This window comes from Podarcis erhardii (genome assembly GCF_964252035.2).
Source record: "Podarcis erhardii genome assembly, chromosome: 1".
Taxonomy (NCBI): Eukaryota; Metazoa; Chordata; class Lepidosauria; order Squamata; family Lacertidae; genus Podarcis; species Podarcis erhardii.
In genome coordinates this window covers 129767859-129789425 of record NC_138497.1, presented here as the reverse complement: position 1 = coordinate 129789425, position 21567 = coordinate 129767859, and the positions used below count along the sequence as shown (strand labels likewise).

Below are 21567 nucleotides of genomic sequence, written 5' to 3'. Positions count from 1 at the left end.
GAAGTCCAATGAGATATAACGTTTTCAGAAGTAATTACAGTTGTAAAAATCAATTTGTGTCCGCCAATTGTTCCCCAAACTAGTCACTTCTCCGTGGATTTTGATTCCAGAAAAGCACGTCAGTGTCCGAGTCACCTTATAGCAGGCAAACCTGCATTTCTCTATTTATACTCTTGACACCGTAATTAGAAGGGCGAGGGCTTGGCATATTCAAATTCCTTTCGCAACTGAAAAATGCTCCCCTGAAGGAAGACAAACAGACTTTTTTTCAACCAGCTGGCAAGAGTTCATCCTTTCAATTGTAAGTAGAACAAGATGCCATCGCTGCGTTGGGAAACACAAAGCAGCAGAATGGATTAATCTTTCATGTTCTCCTGAGCGCAGCTGTCAGGAGATCTATTATACCGCAGAGGGCTCAATCTTGGCCTGCCCCCCGCCGTCACCCCCCCCCCCCCCAGCAGAGGCTGCAGAAACAGCCACAAACGACACGCTAAACATCCTGGTCTGAAATGTGTTTCTTAGAAACAAGCATCTGGTTGTTTCAAGAGAATTTACTTCCTTGAAATGTGTTGAGGACTGGGGTGCATTAAGATGGCTAGGAGAAAGGATTGGCGGGTGAGAAGGCTACGCGAAAGCAAAGACTGCAAACCACAGGACGAGTGCGTGCAATCGGTTGCATTCTGCATTCGGTCTGCGAGCCAGAAATGATCCAATGGATGGTTGCTGCCCCACATTTGTTATACAGTGGTACCTTGGTTCTCAAATGCCTTGGTACTCAAACAACTTGGAACCCAAACACTGCAAACCCGGAAGTAAGTATTCCGGTTTGCGAACCTTTTTCGGAAGCTGAACATGCTCCGGTTTGAGTGCCACCCTTCCGATTTGAGTGTTATGCTGAGGTCTGTCTGTTTTTGCTATTTATTTTGTGTTTTTGTGGCTCTTTTTTTGTGTGACTGTGTAGAACCCAGTTCAACTACTGATTGATGGATTGTGTGACTGAGGTACATTTTTTACTCCTTTCATTTTATCGATCAATGGTCTTGTTGGATGGTAAAATTCATGTTGAATTGCTGTTTTGGGGATTGTTTTTAAAAGTTTGGAATGGATTAATCCATTTTGCTTTACTTTCTTTGGGAAAGCGCACCTTGGTTTTGGAACGCTTTGGTTTTAGAACAGACTTCCAGAATGGATTTGAAAACCAAGGTACCACTGTACAAAAGAAAATAATAAGAAGAAAACCAACAGGAAACTACTAGATTTCTATGTAGTGAGGTATAAAACACGGTAATTCATATCCTTCCACGTTTCAAATCTTCCTACCATCAATGCTTCGTAAGCATTTCATTGTATTGTATTCTAAGAGACGGCATTCTTCCTGTGCAATCTGGTTATTACGGACAGCAAAAAAATTGTACTCTGAAACACAATGTATAGAAGATATAATGGGAATCAATTTGCTATTTGATGCCAGCTATCCAATACTCTATACAGTCTCGCCTTGTCTTTAGCTGCCTAGATCTCTTCCCTTGTTCATCTGCTGCAATAAAAGTCCAGTCCTCTATGCTGATTTTCTTTGTAGGTCGCAAGTTTAATCCCGTCATTAATCTCAGAGGAAAACAGCGGATTTTATACTGAGCGCTCAGTAACAGCACTGGAGAGTAATGGTGAGGGAAGCTACTGTTCATGCATTCATGTCGTCTTTAAAAAAAATACTATTAGTTAAGAGGGGGGGGAACACACAATCCATTTAATCTTTTATTTTAAAAAAGGTATTCACAATCTGCTAAGCATCCTAGTCCACCTGTCATTGTCTACTGGTAATGTGTCTCATCCTCTCAATCTCAGGAATCTATGATGGGTTTGCACAAAACCACAACCTTCTGTGACAAATGCAAGCCCACCAGCCATGGGTTTGAAGTCTGCCTATGATTTGGTGTCGGTGTTTGGGTTCAGTCTCAGGTAAGCGGAAATACCTGAGTCTATTTTCTCTGCCGCTGTTGCTGTTGCTGTTTAACAGGTTTAATCAATCAAAAGGTTGATTCAATGGTCATCATCGAAAGCAAACCAAGGCCAGGATCCTAAGCATTCTTCCTAGGGAGTAAACCCCACTAGACATGGTGGGAACTGACTTCTGAGTAAATGTGTCTATGACTATGCAGCTGAAATCACATACTGAGGTCATTTCCTGGTTCACCGCAAACAAGAATGTTTACCTGGCTCTGTAATTTGGCAGTTCAAAGCCCATTTTTAAAGAATGAACACCAGGACAATCAAGAAATACCAGTGTGGAACAAGTGGGGTGGGGGTTAAACACGTAAACACAGGGCTTATTCACACTGAAAATTTACTTTGGGTTACTGCTGGTTCCCCTTTGATTTAACCATAAGCTGACCTGGGAAAACCTAGGAATTGGTAGCGATTCCACCAGAAGTTAATTACACAGTTCAGTCACGTTTGAGAGCAAACTGCGAGATGTAAAAGTTTGTAGTGGCCATGATTGGCGTGGCATATAAAGGCAGAAGGAGCCCAAATGAGCACCTGGGAACAGGAATTTGGCAGAACTTCAAACCGTGGTTTCTGAAGCTGGCTTTTTAACTAACCTGAATTTGTTGATAAACCACTCTCTATACAGTGGTGCCCCGCAAGACGAACGCCTCGCAAGACGGAAAACCCGCTAGACGAAAGGGTTTCCGTTTTGGAGGCGCTTCGCAAAACGAATTTCCCTATGGGGTTGCTTCGCAAGACGAAAATGTCTTGCGAGTTCCCGCAGGTTTTTTTCGCTTTTTTCGCCCTTTTCCTAAGCCGCTAAGCCGCTTAACAGCTGATCCGCTGATAAGCCGCTTCTCAGCTGATCGCTAAAAGCCGCTAGACCGCTAATAGCGCTAATCCGCTAAGCTGTAAATGGGCTTGCTTCGCAAGACGAAAAAACTGCTAGACGAAGAGAATCACGGAACGGATTCTTTTCGTCTTGCGAGGCACCACTGTAGTTCACCCAACAAGCGGAGATTCCATGTAAAAAACTTAAGAAGAGCCTGTTATCCGCTCATTCCTCCTCTTTGCTTTCTGAAACTTATCAAATTTGTGACCCACAAGAGGAAACACAGCCCAACTCCCCCCCTCCCTGCCATGTAAGGCCCATGGCTCATTCCAGCTTGTGTATGTCACACAAACCCATGGTTTATTACAGTGGTGCCCCGCAAGACAAACGCCTCGCAAGACGGAAAACCCGCTAGACGAAAGGGTTTTCCGTTTTGGAGGCGCTTCGCAAGACGAATTTCCCTATGGGCTTGCTTCGCAAGACGAAAATGTCTTGCGAGTTCCTGCGGTTTTTTCCCTCCCCCCCCCCTTTTCTAAGCCGCTAAGCCGCTTATCAGCTGATCCGATAAACCGCTAAGCTGCTAAAAGCCGCTAAAAGCCGCTAAAAGCCGCTAAGCCGCTAATAGCGCTAATCCGCTAAGCCGTCAATGGGCTTGCTTCACAAGACGAAAAAACCGCTAGACGAAGAGCCTCGCGGAACGGATTAATTTCGTCTTGCGAGGCACCACTGTATATCATATGGATGCAGCCACTAAGTTTTCATTGCACTTCTTTCGAGCAAAATGTCTGCACGCAGCAACAGCCACAACGTAGAAAAGTCCCAAAGAGATGGCATATATCAACACACACATACTTATTAAATCAGCCATATCACTTTTAGGCATCAACACAAAGAACTATTATTTCTACATACCTAGTGGGCAGCTTTTCAAAATCCACATCCAGAAACTGTTCGTAACTAGAAACAAAACTGTCCAACCAGAGCTTCAAGTAGTCTGGGTCTTTCTGCGAAGGCAAACAGATTTAAAAAGTTAATTTTTCTTCCAGTAGCATTTGTAAATGTGTGTGTCCAATGCTGCCCCATTCCTGCCCTCCAAGTTTCCTGCCATAATCATGTATTACTTGGTGTTGAGGTCACTTTAAACTTCCCAGAATACCACTCTGCTTCCTGACACTGCTGCCCTGACGCTGAGATATTCCCTAACAAGTCTGAGCGTTGCCCAGAGATTCCACTTCCCCAAACACTCAAAAGTAATAAAATAAAACATAATACGACATCAGCAACTTCATACAACTTTTTTATAACCATATCCAATAAATTGGGAGGAAGACCTGTTGGGTCCCCAAGACAGGCTATGAGATGATGATGATGATCATCATCATCATCATCATCATCATCATCATCATTTTAGTATTGATTTATTATATTATTTATACCTCACCCATCTGGCTGGGTTTCTCCAGCCACTATGAGATGGAATGGGTGCCCAGACAATAAGACTCCACTCTTGGACTCGCAGATGTGGTCCAAAGGAAAGCAGAGCAATACCTTTGGCACCAGCTTGGCTGCAGGTCGCATACAAGATACCATCCAACCATCTTTGGTTTTCCACTCTGGATTTTTGTAGGGTTTACTCCTTAGTCTTGGGACACGGGTGGCACTGTGGGTTAAACTACAGAGCCTAGGACTTGCTGATCAGAAGGTTGGCGGTTCGAATCCTCGCAACAGGGTGAGCTCCCGTTGCTCGGTCCCTGCTCCTGCCAACCTAGCAGTTCGAAAGCACGTCAAAGTGCAAGTAGATAAATAGGTACCGCTCTGGCAGGAAGGTAAACGGCGTTTCCGTGGGCTGCTCTGGTTCGCCAGAAGTGGCTTAGTCATGCTGGCCACATGACCCGTAAGCTGTACGCCGGCTCCCTCGGCCAATAAAGCAAGATGAGCGCTGCAACCCCAGAGTCAGCCACGACTAGACTTAATGGTCAGGGGTCCCTTTACCTTTACCTTACTCCTTAGCCTTAGATGTCCCACAAGGCAGTGGCTACAGGCAAATGTAATAAATTTCCTTCTATACATTATGGGGAACTTGTGCTCCTTCTGGAATCCACTGAAGCATCTCTTGGCCTCTCACTGATAAAAAGTAGTCATGCCCTCAGCATCATCCACGGGGATAAGGAGTCTTTGCTCAAAGACAAGGACAGACATCAAAAGACTATTCTAAAATAGAAACACTTCTTCAGGAGAAGAAGAAAAAACAGAACATGAGGGTGACTCACTTCCGGAGTAAACAGGAGTCCTTCACTAGAGTGTTGTGTTGCTTTTAAAAAAACATTTCTGACCACCACAGCTGACAAATCAGCTCATTCACCTACGTGGCAGAGAACAAGCTTAGAAATGTGTCCAAATCCGACTCCTAAGGAAATGGAAACTTCCATGTAAGACACCGGTCTGTTTCAATATAAACCAATGTTGAACTACAGTCATAGTAACCACCACAAAGGCTCGGTGCTACTTTTCCTGGGTGTGATGTCGCAAATCACACAGGTAATCTGAAAAGGTTATTCTTCAGCCCCAGTTAATATGGCCAAAACTTTAATAGGAGTCATAGTCCAACAACTTCCAATAGGTACCACGTCAGCTACCCCTGAGCTAGGTCAATCACATTGCTCCAGTATCGAGTGACAGATAATTCAAGGAGCATCTTAGATTCCAAAACAATTCCTGCACGATCAAGTTTCTATATCACACGTGGTTCCTACAAGAGCACAGCAGCTTCCCTGCAGTTCGACGTTTGCTGATCAATCCATGCAAGTTGGCAGGCCAAGCCAATGGGGACTAGAGATGTGAAGACTTGGGGGTAGGAGATGGAAAAAATGTATGGGGGGAAATCTACACACACACACACACACACACACACACTTTCCCATTCTTCTGCCAGTGTCCTAAATATGGCGGCAACAGAAAAATTGGGGAGGAAACAGTTTTCCATCCAAAATTGTCCATCTTTCCCCCAGACCTTCACAGCTCTACCCAGGACACAACAGCAGGTGGGACCAATGAGTGTAGCCTTGCTTTCCCCATCACACTTTTGGAATCGAGTTGTGTAGGGTGGAGGGAGAAGAATGGGCACCCAAGTAAGGCTTTTGTTTTACAACAGGCAGTCTGCATTTGCAAACTCCCTGCTGTCACCAAAAGCCAGAAAAGGCACATCCTAATTTAGAGAAGAAAAGCTCCCAATTTCAAGTAGAGCTAGTGACCTCCTGGAAAGTGGTATAGCTGCTTTAAGTCAAGAGGTATGTCAAAATTAATAAATAGAAGCAGTGGGGAAGGGGGAGAAGCAGTGGCCAGGGCTGCAGGCTGGATCGTTACCCATAATTCCATGCATTAAGTGCTTGTTAAAGAGAACAAGAGGCCGAGCTACGGCAAGTGGGTGCCTTTTGGTGTGTTTCCTGGAAACAAGTAGCAGCAAGAGCAATTAGCCGTGTACTACACAGCTCCAAACAACTATGCTTGGAATCTCTGAAAGTACTCATAGCGATGCTATATATAACTTGTTAGGGTACTTGTATCTTGTTTATTATGCAGCAAAGAGAGAGATGGGCATACTTGAGGGCTTCTCCTAAGCATCCGGTTGGCCATGGTGGGGAGGGAATGGTGGACTAGATCAGTGTTTCCCAACCTTGGGCCTCCAGCTGTTTTTGAACTACAATTCCCATCATCCCTGACCACTGGTCTTGCTAGCTAGGGATGATGGGAGTTGTAGTCCAAAAACAACTGGAGGCCCAAGGTTGGGAAACACTGGACTAGATAAGGCAGGGGGAGCTGACACGATGCCCGGCTGTTATATTATGATGCCCATCATCCCTGAGCATTGACCATGCTGGCTGGGGCTGATGGCAGCTGGAGTCTGACAGTTTCTTTTTAAAAAAAATATATTTATTTGCTTTTACAGAAGATAAAAAACATCAAGAAAAAACAAAAATGAAAAAATGAAAAATGAAAATTCCAGCATTTAAATTGATATTTGCAAAACTTTCTTTCCTGACTTCCTCACGCCTCCCTTTTTTGTGTTCCTCTTTACTCAATCAGATACAGCAAATCCTTACAATCTTTCAAAACTCATTTCTAATTATTAAAATCTTTCTATCATGTCTCCAATCCTTCCTCCTTATGTTTAAACACCTTTAACATATTATTTACTTTTGATGGAGTCTGACAGTTTCAGGAGGGTACCAGTGACATGCAGTTAATTTTTTCCGTAGGAGAACAGTTAGGGTGACCTTGCACATTGGAACAGCATCATGTTTCCTTCCCTAAGCCGGGAATCATAGGAAAGGAGGCGCCAGGGCTCTGGCCAGATACTGGAGCCCTCCTGCCTCCTTCCCAAAAGCAGGAGGGCTTTGGGAAGGTGGTGGGAAGGCTCTTGGACTGATCGGAGCATCGTGCCTCCCTCCCTAAGCCGGGCAGAAGCTTCCCAGGCTTTGGGAAGGAGGTGCCAGGGGAACATTTAGGGAACCAGCCTAGTCCCCCTAGTCCACTGACAGCACACCACTGGAGGGTACCGTATGACCTACCCCTGAGATAAAGCCTTTGGTGTGATCCAGTACAGCTGTTATGTTCTTACTCTTTTTTTTTTTAAGGAATTCTGCAGTTCAGCAGCTCACATTTTTTCACCAAAAACCCTGAATACTCCAACCTGTCCAAAATCATGCAAATTTGATCATAATTTAGTCACAGAGCTAGACTGGAGCTGTGCTCTTCCAAATAACTAGAAATCTTATTACGGCTATGGGACTGATTTTAATTCAACCAGTTGGACAGTATTTCCGAATTCACAGGACTTCGGCATTTTAATTCCCTGGGCTTCAATGGGCTATAATAAAGCAGCCTTCACAAACCTGGTTCTCTCTAGATGCTTTGGACTACCAAACAGCATGGCTGCTCTAGCTAGGGCTGATGGGAGTTGTAGTCCAAAAAATATCTAGAAGGCACAAGGTTGGAGAAAATAGTCTCCCTTGTTTGCCAACCTGAACAGGAAGTGGAGGTCCCTAAGCAAGGTTAAGCAACAGACCACAAAACAATATACCTGTCACCCAGCAAGCCTGGCTTTAGCTCATTAAGAGGTTATAAGGAAAATGTCAGGTTTTGGTGCTCCACTACAATATTGTAAAGAGACACAGCTGGATTCTTCAGTTCATACATACTACAGTGGTACCTCTGGGATGCGAACGGGATCTGTTCCGGAGCCCCGGTTGCATCCTGAAGCGAACGCAACCCGTGTCTGTGTGTGCACGGGTTGAGATTCACCGCTTTGGTGTGTGATGTCATTTTGAGCGTCTGCACATGTGCAAGCGGCGAAACCCGGAAGTAACGCGTTCCATTACTTCTGGATTGCCGTGGAGCACAACCCGAAAATGCTCAACCCGAAGCTACTTCAACCCAAGGTATGACTGTATTTGCCATGGCAAAACTGGAATCACAATGTAAAATAAAACCCAAACATAGTGCTACTTACAGAATTACAGGTCATGACAAAAGCTGTAATTAGATAACGTTTTAAAGGATTTTGTAGAGCAGTTGCCTAAATAAAAGGGCATGGCATCTAAGAAGCAAAAAATAATAAATAAGTTGTCTATTTTCTTTCAAGCTTAAGAGGTCTGAAAAAGCACTCCACCAAGCAGAGACAAAAAGCATGGCTTTTCAGTTTGGGGGACACATTCAGGATTTGCCCAGAAATGGCTCTGCAACTCAGCAGCTGCTCTTCCAAGCAATACTAAGCCATGATGGGACCGCTGCATATTCCTGCATTGGACTAGATGAGCCTCAGGGATCCTTCCAACCAGGGTTTGAAATTAGCGGGCGCCAGTCACATTTTGCGACTGGCAACCAGCCTTTTGCAACTAGATGGAGATGTCATTTTTGCTGCGGGGCTGCCTGGTCTGGTAGCAGGGCAGCAAAAAAAAAAAAAAGGCAACTAGATATTTTGTTTGGGTGCCCACAACCTAGGTCCCAGGAACCACGTGGCTCCCAGCATTCCTATCCCAGTTTCTAACACTGTTTCCAGCTCTACAGTTCTGATTCTCTGATAAGTTTCAAAACAGTCCAGTTTCGTAACCCATGGCTTGAAGCTAACTTGTTTCAGAGCTTATCGGGGTTTGTTTTAAAATCCATGGTTTGTACTCATCAACAGGCCAGGTTTTCTGGAAGCTGAAGCTCTGCCAAAACTCTCCTTTTTCCCAACTGTGCTGTAGGGGGAGAGGTGTAAGGGCCCTAGGCTCATGGAAGCTCCCTATGGCTTCCCTATGGCTCAGGAAAGGGAGGCGGGTGGCGCTGTGGGTTAAACCACAGAGCCTAGGACTTGCCGATCAGAAGGGCGGCGGTTCGAATCCCCACGACGGGGTGAGCTCCCGTTGCTCGGTCCCTGCTCCTGCCAACCTAGCAGTTCGAAAGCACCCCAAAAAGTGCAAGTAGATAAATAGGTACCGCTCTGGCGGGAAGGTAAACGGCATTTCCATGCACTGCTCTGGTTCGCCAGAAGGGCTTAGTCATGCTGGCTGCATGACCCAGAAGCTGTACACCGGTTCCCTCGGCCAGTAAAGCGAGATGAGCGCCGCAACCCCAGAGTTGGTCTCGACTGGACCTAATGGTCAGGGGGGTCCTTTTATGGCTCAGGAAAACCATAGCATGCTCTTATGCTCAAACTGAGCTACGTTTTGCACAAACTCAGTTTGTTCTCTAATTGTGGCTTAGAGGCAAACGATGGTTTGTCCAAGCCAGGATGGGATGGGGGAACTGGAGCGAAACTTTGATCGCTGCAGAAATAATAGGGGCTGCGCCAACATTTGACGATGTTGGTCAGGCATATGCAAACTCGGCCCTCCAGATGTTTTGGGACTACAATTCCCATCATCCCTGACCACTGATCCTGTTAGCTAGGGATCATGGGAGCTGTAGTCCCCCCAAAAAAACTGGAGGGCTGAGTTTGCCTATGCCTGATGTTGATCAAAAGCCACCAATTCTTGAAAAATATTTTGATCTTATTCTTAGGACTTGCATGTGACACACACAGGAGGGTGAGAAAGATCAATGTCTGGCTGCTACAGTATATTTTTAATATTGACAATGCTGTTTAACTAACGGGTTGGGTAATAAAGTCAGGCAAAATGATACTGGATGCGTTTCAAACTGTTCATTCCCTGCGCCAGCATCTTGTTTCTGTACCATCCATCCCTTATCTCCCGTTGTTATCGCGGTGCTGCCACCACGACCACTGCTGTTCCTAGCCTAGCTATCTTTGTCCGAAATGGGTTAAAGGCATCATATGATGGCAGTCATCTGCTGACCAGGACTAAACAAAGCAAGATACAGCGGTGCCTCGCAAGACGAAGAGAATCCGTTCCGCGATTCTCTTCGTATAGCGGTTTTTTCGTCTTGCGAAGCAAGCCCATTGACGGCTTAGCGGATTAGCGCTATTAGCGGTTTAGCGGCTTATCGGATAAGCGGCTTAGGAAAAGGGGGGGGGAAGGGAAAAAACCCGCAGGAACTCGCAATACATTTTCGTCTTGCGAAGCAAGCCCACAGGAAATTCGTTTTGCGAAGCACCTCCAAAAACGGAAAACCCTTTCGTCTAGCGAGTTTTCCATCTTGTGAGGCATTCGTCTTGCGGGGCACCACTGTACCAGGAGGGAAGAATTAGGAATGCTCAACTCTCAGGGATGCACCGAAGATTGTGATTAAAAGAGGGGGGAAATAACCTTGTTTTGTTGCTGTCAAACAAGACAAATTCTCATTTTAAGAGGTTTGCAAATGTTAAACATTGTATTGTCAAACACTTGAAATTTAGAATTTGTTCTTATTTCAGGGCTGTATCAGAGCACACCTACTGAAATTAATGGACATGGCTAATACCAGTCCAGCAATTTCAATTTTCAGTTTCAACTTCCCATATTCCAACAACTTTCCTTTGCAATGCTATACAAAATGCACCAATACAGTGGTACCTCTGGTAAAGAACTTAATTGGTTCTGGAGGTCCGTTCTTAACCTGAAACTGTTCTTAACCTGAGGTAACACTTTAGCTAATGGGGCCTCCCGCTACTGCCGCACGATTTCTGTTCTCATCCTGAAGCAAAGTTCTTAACCCAAGGCACTATTTCTGGGTTAGCGGAGTCTGTAACCTGAAGCATCTGTAATCCGAGGTACCACAATTATAAAGGGTTGTGTGTGCTCCACGTGTTTTTTCCCCAAATAAATTTTATTGGTTTTCATGTAATACAAGCTGCGTCGTGTTGTTTTTAAGAAAACCAAGTTAACCTTCTGCATGCAACCAATCATATACAGTGGTACCTCAGGTTACATACGCTTCAGGTTACAGACTCTGCTAACCCAGAAATAGTGCTTCAGGTTAAGAACTTTGCTTCAGGAGAAGAACAGAAATTGTGCTCCGGCGGCGCGGCAGCAGCAGGAGGCCCCATTAGCTAAAGTGATGCTTCAGGTTAAGAACAGTTTCAGGTTAAGAACAGATCTCTGGAACGAATTAAGTTCTTAACCCGAGGTACCACTGTATATATAGTATGTGTGTATATATATATATATATATATATATATATATATACACACACACACACACACACACACACACACACCTATGTCCTATGACAGGAAGGGGTGAGGAACTAAGCAAGGGACTAAATTCCTGCCCCCATCCACTCAAAATCCTTATTCAACAACTCATCTGGGCTCTGACCTTTCACCAGACATCGCCACATATTTTCACAAGCACGTAAGACCGAGATCCTTGCTTTCCTTTCAAATGAAAGTCAAGCAGCTTCTCAGGAGCCTGAATTCTGCACCGAATGCAACATGTTGCACTCCCACAGAATCCCAGCAAAACACACATGCGAGTCTTACATAACGCACAAACAGGAGACAAATAGGATTGGCCGGCTTGAGCTTGCAAGAGCAACGAAATTCGCACGCCTTGAAATTCTAATAGCTTCAGATTTTCTGCCCCACGTTTTGCATTTTTACAGCATGCCACATATGCTTAAAAAACCCAGATGAGACTCTCAACCATTTTCTACCCCCTCACTCCCAGAACTGCAATCCTATGCATGTTTACTGGGGGAAGGGGGAAATCCCATTTAAATGTGTTTAGGATTGCAGCTTCAGTTTCATTAGGGCAGGGGTCGGCAAACTAAGGCCTGTGGGGTGGATCAGGCCCAATTGCCTTCAGGATCCGGCCCGTGGACTGTCTGTGGATCAGCGCAGGGATTCTGTTCATTTTTTTTCTGCATCGCCATTCCCCCCCCTCCCACCGCGGCGGCGCCTCCTCCCTCCCTCCCTCCTCCTGGCTTCTCACTGCCCTGCCTAGAGTAGGAAGGGGGTTGGGCTAAGCTGGCTGAGCGCCATTTTTTGCAGCCCCTCTCCGGAGCCAGCCCTTTCATGCCGCTCATCTTCCCTCCGCTGCTGCTACCACTGCCCTGGTGCTCCTGTGGGCAGTCTGGAGCTCTGCCCACTGGCTGTACAGCAGCAATCTGGCCTCCGCTGCCGGCGGGAGGGCCCCCATCCCACCCCCAAAGTGCGGAAGAGCAGAAGGCCCAGCAGGCCGCAATGCAGCACCAACCCCAGGCAAGGACCCCATCCAAACAATGACTATCATCAGTGCAGGTTAAGAAAAGAATTTAAATTTAATTTTTATCATCTGCAGTACTGTCTGGCCTGCCTGGTGCTCTTACATGGAATGTGTCCTTTTCAAATACATCTGTGGGTTATTTATGGGGACTGCCTGGTGTGCATCGTGTGCATAGGAATTCGTTCATTCCCCCCCCCCAATATTGTCCAGCCCCCCACAAGGTCTGAGAGACAGTGGACTAGCCCCCTGCTGAAAAAGTTTGCTGACCCCTGTATTAGGGAGGTAAGGTAAAGGGACCCCTGACCATTAGGTCCAGTCGTGACCGACTCTGGGGTTGCGGCGCTCATCTCGCTTTATTGGCCAAGGGAGCTGGCATACAGCTTCCGGGTCATCTGGCCAGCATGACTAAGCCGCTTCTGGCGAACCAGAGCAGTGCACAGAAACGCCGTTTACCTTCCCACCAGAGCGGTACCTATTTATCTACTTGCACTTTGACGTGCTTTCGAACTGCTAGGTTGGCAGGAGCAGGGACCGAGCAACGGGAGCTCACCCCATCACGGGGATTCGAACCGCCGACCTTCTGATCGGCAAGTCCTAGGCTCTGTGGTTTAACCCACAGCACCACCCGGGTCCCATGTATTAGGGAGAGGAAGCAGCTAAACAGGACACATTCTGTAAAGAAGCATCTTCCTTTGTCTGCCCAAGACCTCTGCTCCATTTCATGGGATGACCCATTAATGCATCCTCTGCAACCTGGAGACCTCCATATGTTTCTGACTACAACTCCCACCAACCTAAGCCAACTTCCGAGGCTGATGGGAGTTGTAGTCCAAAAACATTTGGAGAGCACCCAGTTGAGGGAGGCAAGTCTAGACAGAGACTCCGATGGCACATTCAGAATGTTTCTAATGTAAGAGCCATCTTAAAAAGCTAGACAGCATCTTAAAAAGTAGAGACATCACCTTGCAAACAAAGGTCCGTATAGTAAAAGCTATGGTTTTCCCAGAAGTGATGTATGGAAGTGAGAGCTGGACCATAAAGAAGGCTGATCGCCGTAGAATTGATGCTTTTGAATTATGGTGCTGGAGGAGACTCTTGAGAGTCCCATGGACTGCAAGAAGATCAAACCTCTCCATTCTGAAGGAAATCAGCCCTGAGTGCTCAATGGAAGGACAGATCCTGAAGCTGAGGCTCCAATACTTTGGCCACCTCATGAGAAGAGAAGACTCCCTGGAAAAGACCCTGATGCTGGGAAAGATGGAGGGCACAAGGAGAAGGGGATGACAGAGGATGAGATGGTTGGGTAGTGTTATCGAAGCTACCAGCATGAGTTTGACCAAAGTGCGGGAGGCAGTGGAAGACCGAAGTGCCTGGCGTGCTCTGGTCCATGGGGTCACGAAGAGTCGGACACGACTAAACGACTAAACAACAACAACAAGAGCCATTCTAGGCAACATCCCGACACCTCCTCCCATATCAGGCAATGCAAAAACGATATTCCACTGGGAAACTTTAGCCGAATCTTCTTCATATTATTTCTGTATCCCTTCTCCTGCTTCTTTTGCAGCTGACTCCTTAGCTTTCAGAAGATTAAAGCATCTCTCAGAAAATCTAAAAGCATTCAAGTACATAAAATAAGTGGTTGCTGGAAGCAGCAGTCTTATTCTGACTCAAAAGGCAAAGTTTTCTAAATGCTAACCCAGTGACAAGTCATCTTGAGTCAAGACCTCCTGTTGATTTTTCCACATCAGACGGGTGGGGAACCTCTGGCACGGCAAACATTTCTGAACTACATCTCCCATCAGCCTTTGTAAGCATGGTCAATGGCCAGGGACGATGGGAGTTGGAGTTCAGAAATACCTGGTGGGTCAAAGGTTCCCCCACACTTGATTTTATGAAAAATGAAAAATACAAAATGTGAGAAAAGGAAGGACCTTACTAAACAGGGCCCTAGAAACAGATTTATTGTGTGTGGATATCATTCAGTGCTGTTTTGCCACCTGAGGCAAGCGTCAAAATGGCGCCCCTCCTCCCATTCCATACATAAATGCCAATTGGATGGGCAGCTGAATCTTACTACAATGCTGGCAGTGAGGAAAGAATCCTCGGGGCACTGTTATACAGTGGTTTTGCTCCTTCCTCCTGGACCGTGTTCAGAAAGTGGTGGTGGGGGATGAGTGTTCAGACCCCTGGGCCCTCACTTGTGGGGTGCCGCAGGGTTCGGTCCTCTCCCCCATACTTTTTAACATCTATATGAAGCCGCTGGGAGAGATCATCAGGGGGTTTGGGCTGGGTGCTCATCAGTATGCGGATGATACCCAGCTCTACCTCTCTTTTAAATCAGATCCAGTGAAGGCGGTGCAGGTCCTGTGTGAGTGTCTGGAGGCGGTTGAAGGATGGATGGCGGATGAGGTTGAATCCTGACAAGACAGAAGTAGTTTTGGGGGGATGGGGCAGGTGGGTGTGGACTCCCTAGTCCTGAATGGGGTACCTGTGCCCCGGAAGGACCAGGTGCGCACCCTGGGAGTCATTTTGGACTCACATCTGTCCATCGAGGCGCAGGTCAATTCTGTATCCAGGGCAGCTGTCTACCAACTCCACTTGGTACGCAGGCTGAGACCCTACCTGCCCGCAGACTGTCTCGCCAGAGTGGTGAATGTTCTAGTTATCTCCCGCTTGGACTACTGCAATGCGCTCTACGTGGGGCTACCTTTGAAGGTGACCTGGAAACTACAACTAATCCAGAATGCGGCAGCTAGACTGGTGACTGGGGGCGGCCGCCGAGACCACATAACACCAGTCTTCTGGCGGTTCCCTCATTGCGAGAAGCAAAGCTACAGGGAACCAGGCAGAGGGCCTTCTCGGTAGTGGCGCCCGCCCTGTGGAATGCCCTCCCATTAGATGTCAAAGCGATAAACAACTACCTGACATTCAGAAGACATCTTAAGGCATCCCTGTTCAGGGAAGTTTTTAACGTGTGATATTTTAGTGTATTTTTGGTTTCTATGGAAGCCGCCCAGAGTGGCTGGGGAAACCCAGCCAGATGGGCGGGGTACAAATAATAAATTATTATTATTATATAATCCTGCACAGTTCCAAAGAGACTTCACTGAGCTTCAACTCAACCTGATGGTAATAGCCGGAAGAGCAAAGTTCAGTCATTTAGAGCTATACCAGGAAGTACTGGCCGCTATAAACAAAAGCTGGATCAGCCGGTAGAAGCTTTCAATACTGCATTCCCCACAATGGGGGTGGGGATTATTCACTTCGGAAGCCATGGGAAACCTGAATCGTGGTGCAACCCGTCGTTACGTTAGTCACAAAGCATCCATCCTAGCAGAGCATCAAATTAGTGCAAAAATACTGTTAATTATGATTTCTTTAGAGTAACTTTCAGCATGTTTATCCAGCAGAAGTTGGTAAATCGCAGCCATTTCCCTTATTAGCTAGAATCAAACATTGTTACATACAACTCAGTGACGTTATCCTAACAATGGACTGGAGTGAACATTCACAAATAGTTATATATACTCTGCAATCAGGCTAAATCTATGGCTCTTAATAATAACTGCCTTCTTTGAAAAAGCAAGACTTTGAAAAAGCACATCACTTGATGATTTACTGTTGACGATCTGCAGCTGAACACGTGAACTGACTGAATTTGAAAACAATTTTGGTTGGTGCATCTGCGATGGGGGCAGCAACAGTCCATTCGCACATGAAAGCTGTCACGTTATTAAAATCACTTAGCAAGTGTGTTATGATGAGGAATGTTTTTCCCCTAGGCTGTGGAGAACAAGTTTTAAATCTCCACTCGGCTATGAAGTCCATCGGGTGGCCTACAAAGATGTTACATGGATAAAACTGAACTAGGAATCACGTATGGTGCCTTGAGCTCTTCAGAGGAAGGGTAAACATGCAATAAATACATAAATGCAATAAAGGTGCATGGCTGAACTAGCCCTAAGACTGCTTTTAGAGCAGGTGGGGGGGAACCTCCAGGTGTTGTTGAACTACAACTCCCATAAGCCCCAGCATGCATTGCCAATAGCAAGGGGTGCTGGGAGTTGTAGGTCATTGACAGCTAAGTGGCTGAAGGTTCCTCGTGCCCCATAGCTGTCAAGCTTTCAGATTTGAAAATATGGGATCAGCAGCCTCACCTGTCCCAGGTAGAGTCTACGGGATATCTAACAATCCGGGATAGCAGCGGGAAACGGTGCTGGAATAAGGGAATTTCCCGCAAAAAAAGGGAAGGTTGACAGCTATGTCATGCCCCCTTTAGAGGTTGAAAGTAATCAGCTGAGAAATCTTTTTAAAAGTAACAAGCAAGTTGTAGGAGACACAGAGTTAGCTACTAAGACAAACCCTTTTGCTTCAAGTTTGATATATAAAAGCAGTGGGAATTTATCTCCCACAGATATCATATACAGTGGTACCTCGGGTTAAGTACTTAATTCGTTCCGGAGGTCCGTACTTAACCTGAAACTGTTCTTAACCTGAAGCACTACTTTAGCTAATGGGGCCTCCGACTGCTGCCGCACCGCCGGAGCACGATTTCTGTTCTCATCCTGAAGCAAAGTTCTTAACCCGAGGTACTATTTCTGGGTTAGCAGAGTCTGTATGTAACCTGAAGCGTATGTAACCCGAGGTACCACTGTACAAGAATCATTTTTAAAATGCACTGTCCCGGCCTGGCTCATCCCATACAATGAAATACTTTAGGCTTTTTACAGCATGTTTTATAAAGTAAGTCATAAGTCATGTGATTGAATAGAAGACGGTCGGTAACTCTCGGGGAAAACTTTGCTGTGCGATTTGCCAAAAATCATCCGGAAGTAGAAGCCCATGCATTTCCCACGCTCTCTCTGAGAGCTGGTAGGTCTTGCACTGTCACAAAATAAACGCTACGTCTCAGGATTAATGGAATATTTTCAAGGCAAATTCAAGGCATGGTTTTTGGTACCCGTGTCCCAAGAACCCCAACTAAACACTCATACTTGGTCTAGGCATCTAAGAAAACCAGAACCTTGAAATGTGCTTAATTCATAGTTCTCTGCATTCTTTTCTCCTTCCTCTTCTAAACACTGGTCTGAATATCGAGTCAATTAAAATCCACCCTCACGGTTCCTTCTGCAAGAGGCTGTCAACTGCCATGTATTAATGTACCGTATTTTTCGCTCTATAGGACGCACTTTTCCCCCTCCAAAAATGAAGGGGAAATTTGTGTGTATCCTATGGAGCAAATGCAGGCTTTCGCTGAAGCCTGGAGAGCGAGAGGGGTCGGTGTGCACCGACCCCTCTCCCTCTCCAGGCTTCAGGCAGCTATCCGCAAGCCTTCAGAGCACTCCAAAGGCTTGTAGATGGCAGCCTGAAGCCTGAAGCCCGGGGAGCGCAGTGCCAACTGCCGCTGCACGCCCCGGGCTTCAGGCAGCTATCCGCAAGCCTTCTGAGCCCAGCGGGAGTTCCCGTCGCACTCCGAAGGCTTGCGGATAGCCTGTTTTGGGGGCTGGGGTTGGGGGAAGCAACCAGCCCCAGCCCCGCAAGCTCCGGGAGTGGCGGCAAGGTTGCGCGCAATCTCGCCGCCTCTCCTGGACCTGTTTTGGGGGCTGGTGTCGGGGGAAGCTCGGGCTTCCCCCAGCCCCGTGGCAAAAAACGAAGCCGCGCGCAACCTCTCCCGGCTGGAGATGTTGCACATGGCTAAAGAGGAAGCCAAGACAGCTTTTTTCTTTATTTCCCCCCCCCCTAAAAACTAGGTGCACCCTATGGTCCAGTACGCCCTATGGAGCGAAAAATACGGTACTTCTTTATATACAAGTGAAAGAATTTTAACCAACTGCATAGCATGACTAAACTTTTAAGAAACTCCATGGGGAAGTGTCAAATCCCCAGATTAAAACATACCCAACTTGCATCCCTTGTCATAAACTAACAGCTATAAGGGCAGACTGGCTATGTCCTAAGGGCACAGGAAAAGGGGCCTTTTCAGTAGTGGCCCTATGCTCTTTGAATTCCCTCCCTAGAGAGGCAACATATGATTTCAGCTCTATTGGCTTTTCAATGAAACCGAAGACTCTTTTATTTCAAACTGCTTTTTACCATTTCGTGTTCTAACCTCTGCTGTTCTGCTAGTGTGAATTTTAATGCTTTTTTATATATATAAATAATCATAGAATTGTAGAGTTGGAAGGGACCCCAAGGTTCATCTAGTCCAACCCCATGCAATGCAGGAATCTCAGCTAAAGCATCCATTATATTTTGATGGAATTGGTATTGCGGCTTTGACGAAAGTTGCTTTGGGAGGACTTTGCTTTGAAATTTATTTTGAGCCCAAAACGTTTCAGGCAGTCCGTTTAACGACTGATAGAAAGCCAGTACTTGTTGTCCAAACTGAACGCTTGAACAAAAGATGTTCCTTGTTTAAATTGTCTGCAGTGCACTCATTTGAAATGCACCACTGTATTAAAAAGGGAGTGTATGCCAAAGGGCATTTATTGCAATGATGCCTGGTTGTGACTTCAGTAATGGCTGTTCTGTTCTGACCACTCAATTTCACAAACTCCTAGGATTTGCCTGCAATTTATTTTCGACAGCCACCTGTCATGAACATTCATTAGCACTTAGCAATTTGCTGGGAAAAGATATTCTAAAATCAGGTATTAAACAGTAAAAGTCACTACTACGGTGTAATGTGTCATGTGTTGTTGTTCACCTGAGGTTGTATTTACCTAATTTTAAGACGAGCTAAGCAACAAAGGGACGAGGGTGGCGCTGTGGGTTAAACCACAGAGCCTAGGACTTGCCAATCAGAAGGTCGGCGGTTCGAATCCCCATGACGGGGTGAGCTCCCGTTGCTCGGTCCCTGCTCCTGCCAACCTAGCAGTTCGAAAGCACGTCAAAGTGCAAGTAGATAAATAGGTACCGCTCCAGCGGGAAGGTAAACGGCGTTTCCGTGCGCTGCTCTGGTTCGCCAGAAGCGGCTTAGTCCTGCTGGCCACATGACCCGGAAGCTGTACGCCGGTTCCCTCGGCCAATAAAGCAAGATGAGTGCCGCAACCCCAGAGTCGGCCACGACTGGACCTAATGGTCAGGGGTCCCTTTACCTTTACCTTTAAGCAACAAATGATAGCTATTATGTCCTGATAGGTAAAACCACAGAATTCAAAGAGGGGTCACTCTTTTCCCCATTAATGTAGCTTTAATATGTTATTTTCTCTCACTTTCCAATTCCCTGAAGCATAATATGTCGAAGTAAATTATTCCTGGAGTCTTAATTGCTTAGATCACAAACCCATCATTACTGAAGTACCAGTATTGTGTACTCACTCAAATGCCCAATTGTTTCAGGCTGCTTAGGCGGAAATGTTTCAGCCTATTTTAAGTATATTCTAATCAGTAATGGATGGTTTGGAGTAATTAGGCCCTGCAGTAGAAGAAATGCAAATCGCAAAATAAAACATTTTTGTAAGGGCATAAGCTATGGTGGTTTTGTCCAAATCTCTGTGCTTCTACCTAGTACTATGGGCTTCTGAATCAGCCCTGGGAAACAACAGCAGTAAAAAGCAAATCTAGATATGTATGTTTTGTTATGTACATAAAATATGACTGCAGGAAGAGTTCTGTATTTTTTTATATACAGTGGTACCTCGGGTTAGGTACTTAATTCGTTCCAGAGGTCCGTTCTTAACCTGAAACTGTTGTTAACCTGAAGCACCACTTTAGCTAATGGGGCCTCCTGCTGCTGCCGCACCGCCGGAGCCCGATTCCTGTTCTTATCCTGAAGCAAAGTTCTTAACCTGAAGCACCACTTTAGCTAATGGGGCCTCCAGCTGCTGCTGCGCCACCAGAGCACAATTTCTGTTCTTAACCTGAAGCACTATTTCTGGGTTAACAGAGTCTGTAACCTGAAGCATATGTAACCTGAAGCGTATGTAACCCGAGGTACCACTGTAATATCTTTGTAATGGCTAAAACAATAAATGTATTTTCTTGCAAGAGATCAGAACACTACACTATCCTCAAAGACAGGTCAAATAATTCAAGTATTCAGTTCTTCTCACAACTGCTACACTCCCTACAATGACAGAATTTTAGAGTCAGAAGAGACCCTGGAGATCATCAAATCCAACCTTCTACTCCAGAGGTAGCCAACATGGGGCCCTCCTGAAACTGCCATCATCCATGAACTGGCCATGATGGCTGAGGCTGATGAGCTGTAAAAGAGATAAAAGGTAAAGGACCCCTCGACGGTTAAGTCCAGTCAAAGGCAACTATGGGGTTGCGGCGCTCATCTCGCTTTCAGGTTGACGGAGCCGGCGTTTGTCCACAGACAGCTTTCCACGTCATGTGGCCAGCATGACTAAACCGCTTCTGGTGCAACAGGACACCGTGACGGAAACCAGAGCGCAGAGAAACGCCGTTCACCTTCCCGCCGTAGAGGTACCTATTTATCTACTTGCACAGGTGTGCTTTCAAACTGCTAGATTGGCAGGAGCTGGGACAGAGCAACGGGAGCTCACCCCGTTGTGGGGATTCGAACCGCCAACCTTCCGATCGGCAAGAGCTGTAGTCCAACAACATCTGGGAGAGCACCACATTTGTTACCCAGTTCTACTCAATGTAGGAATCTTGCAACCACAGCATCCTAGGTCCATGACCACCCAGTTGCTGCTTTAATAGCTGCATCGGAAGAAAACTGCTCCATGTCTAAGAACTGAACTAGGTTTCAAGTCATACTTGTACCTCCAGAAGTGTTTCACTTTAGAAGTTGAGAGAACACATTCGAATAGCTTTCTTCATGACGAAGAAAACACAGCCCGCCCGTATCGAGCGGCAAATGATCCTCGCCTCCATTTCCACTTGGCCTGTTGGTTTCCCAAGGACAGGAAGTTTTGGCTCTAAGGCAGGGGTGGGAAAGTGGACCTGTTCTTATCTCTACCACCCGCACAGGCCAACTATGATTGGCAGGCAGGTGCACATGTCAGTCACCTGACAATCACAGTAAATTCAGGTGACCCGTTTTCCTTTGCCTGCAGATACAGATCAATTGACTGGCACGGCCTGCAAACATCATAGGAGCTCCACCTTTACCTGCAATGTTAGGAGCAGGACAACGGCACATGGCT

At 46.2% G+C, this 21567-nt stretch overlaps 1 protein-coding gene across 4 annotated transcripts in view; it reads right to left on the bottom strand.

Moving 5' to 3' along the window:
• Nucleotides 1-21567, bottom strand: part of NBEAL1 (neurobeachin like 1) — a 149940-nt gene that overhangs the window by 118717 nt on the left and 9656 nt on the right. For all 4 annotated transcript variants that reach the window (XR_014153462.1, XM_081850394.1, XM_081850396.1 and 1 more), the window contains one exon: nt 3731-3822. Coding sequence is in view for 3 of the 4 variants with exons in the window: in XM_081850394.1 (XP_081706520.1) it covers nt 3731-3822 (92 nt within the window). In the remaining variant the exon portion in view is untranslated. The remainder of the gene's footprint in view (nt 1-3730; nt 3823-21567) is intronic.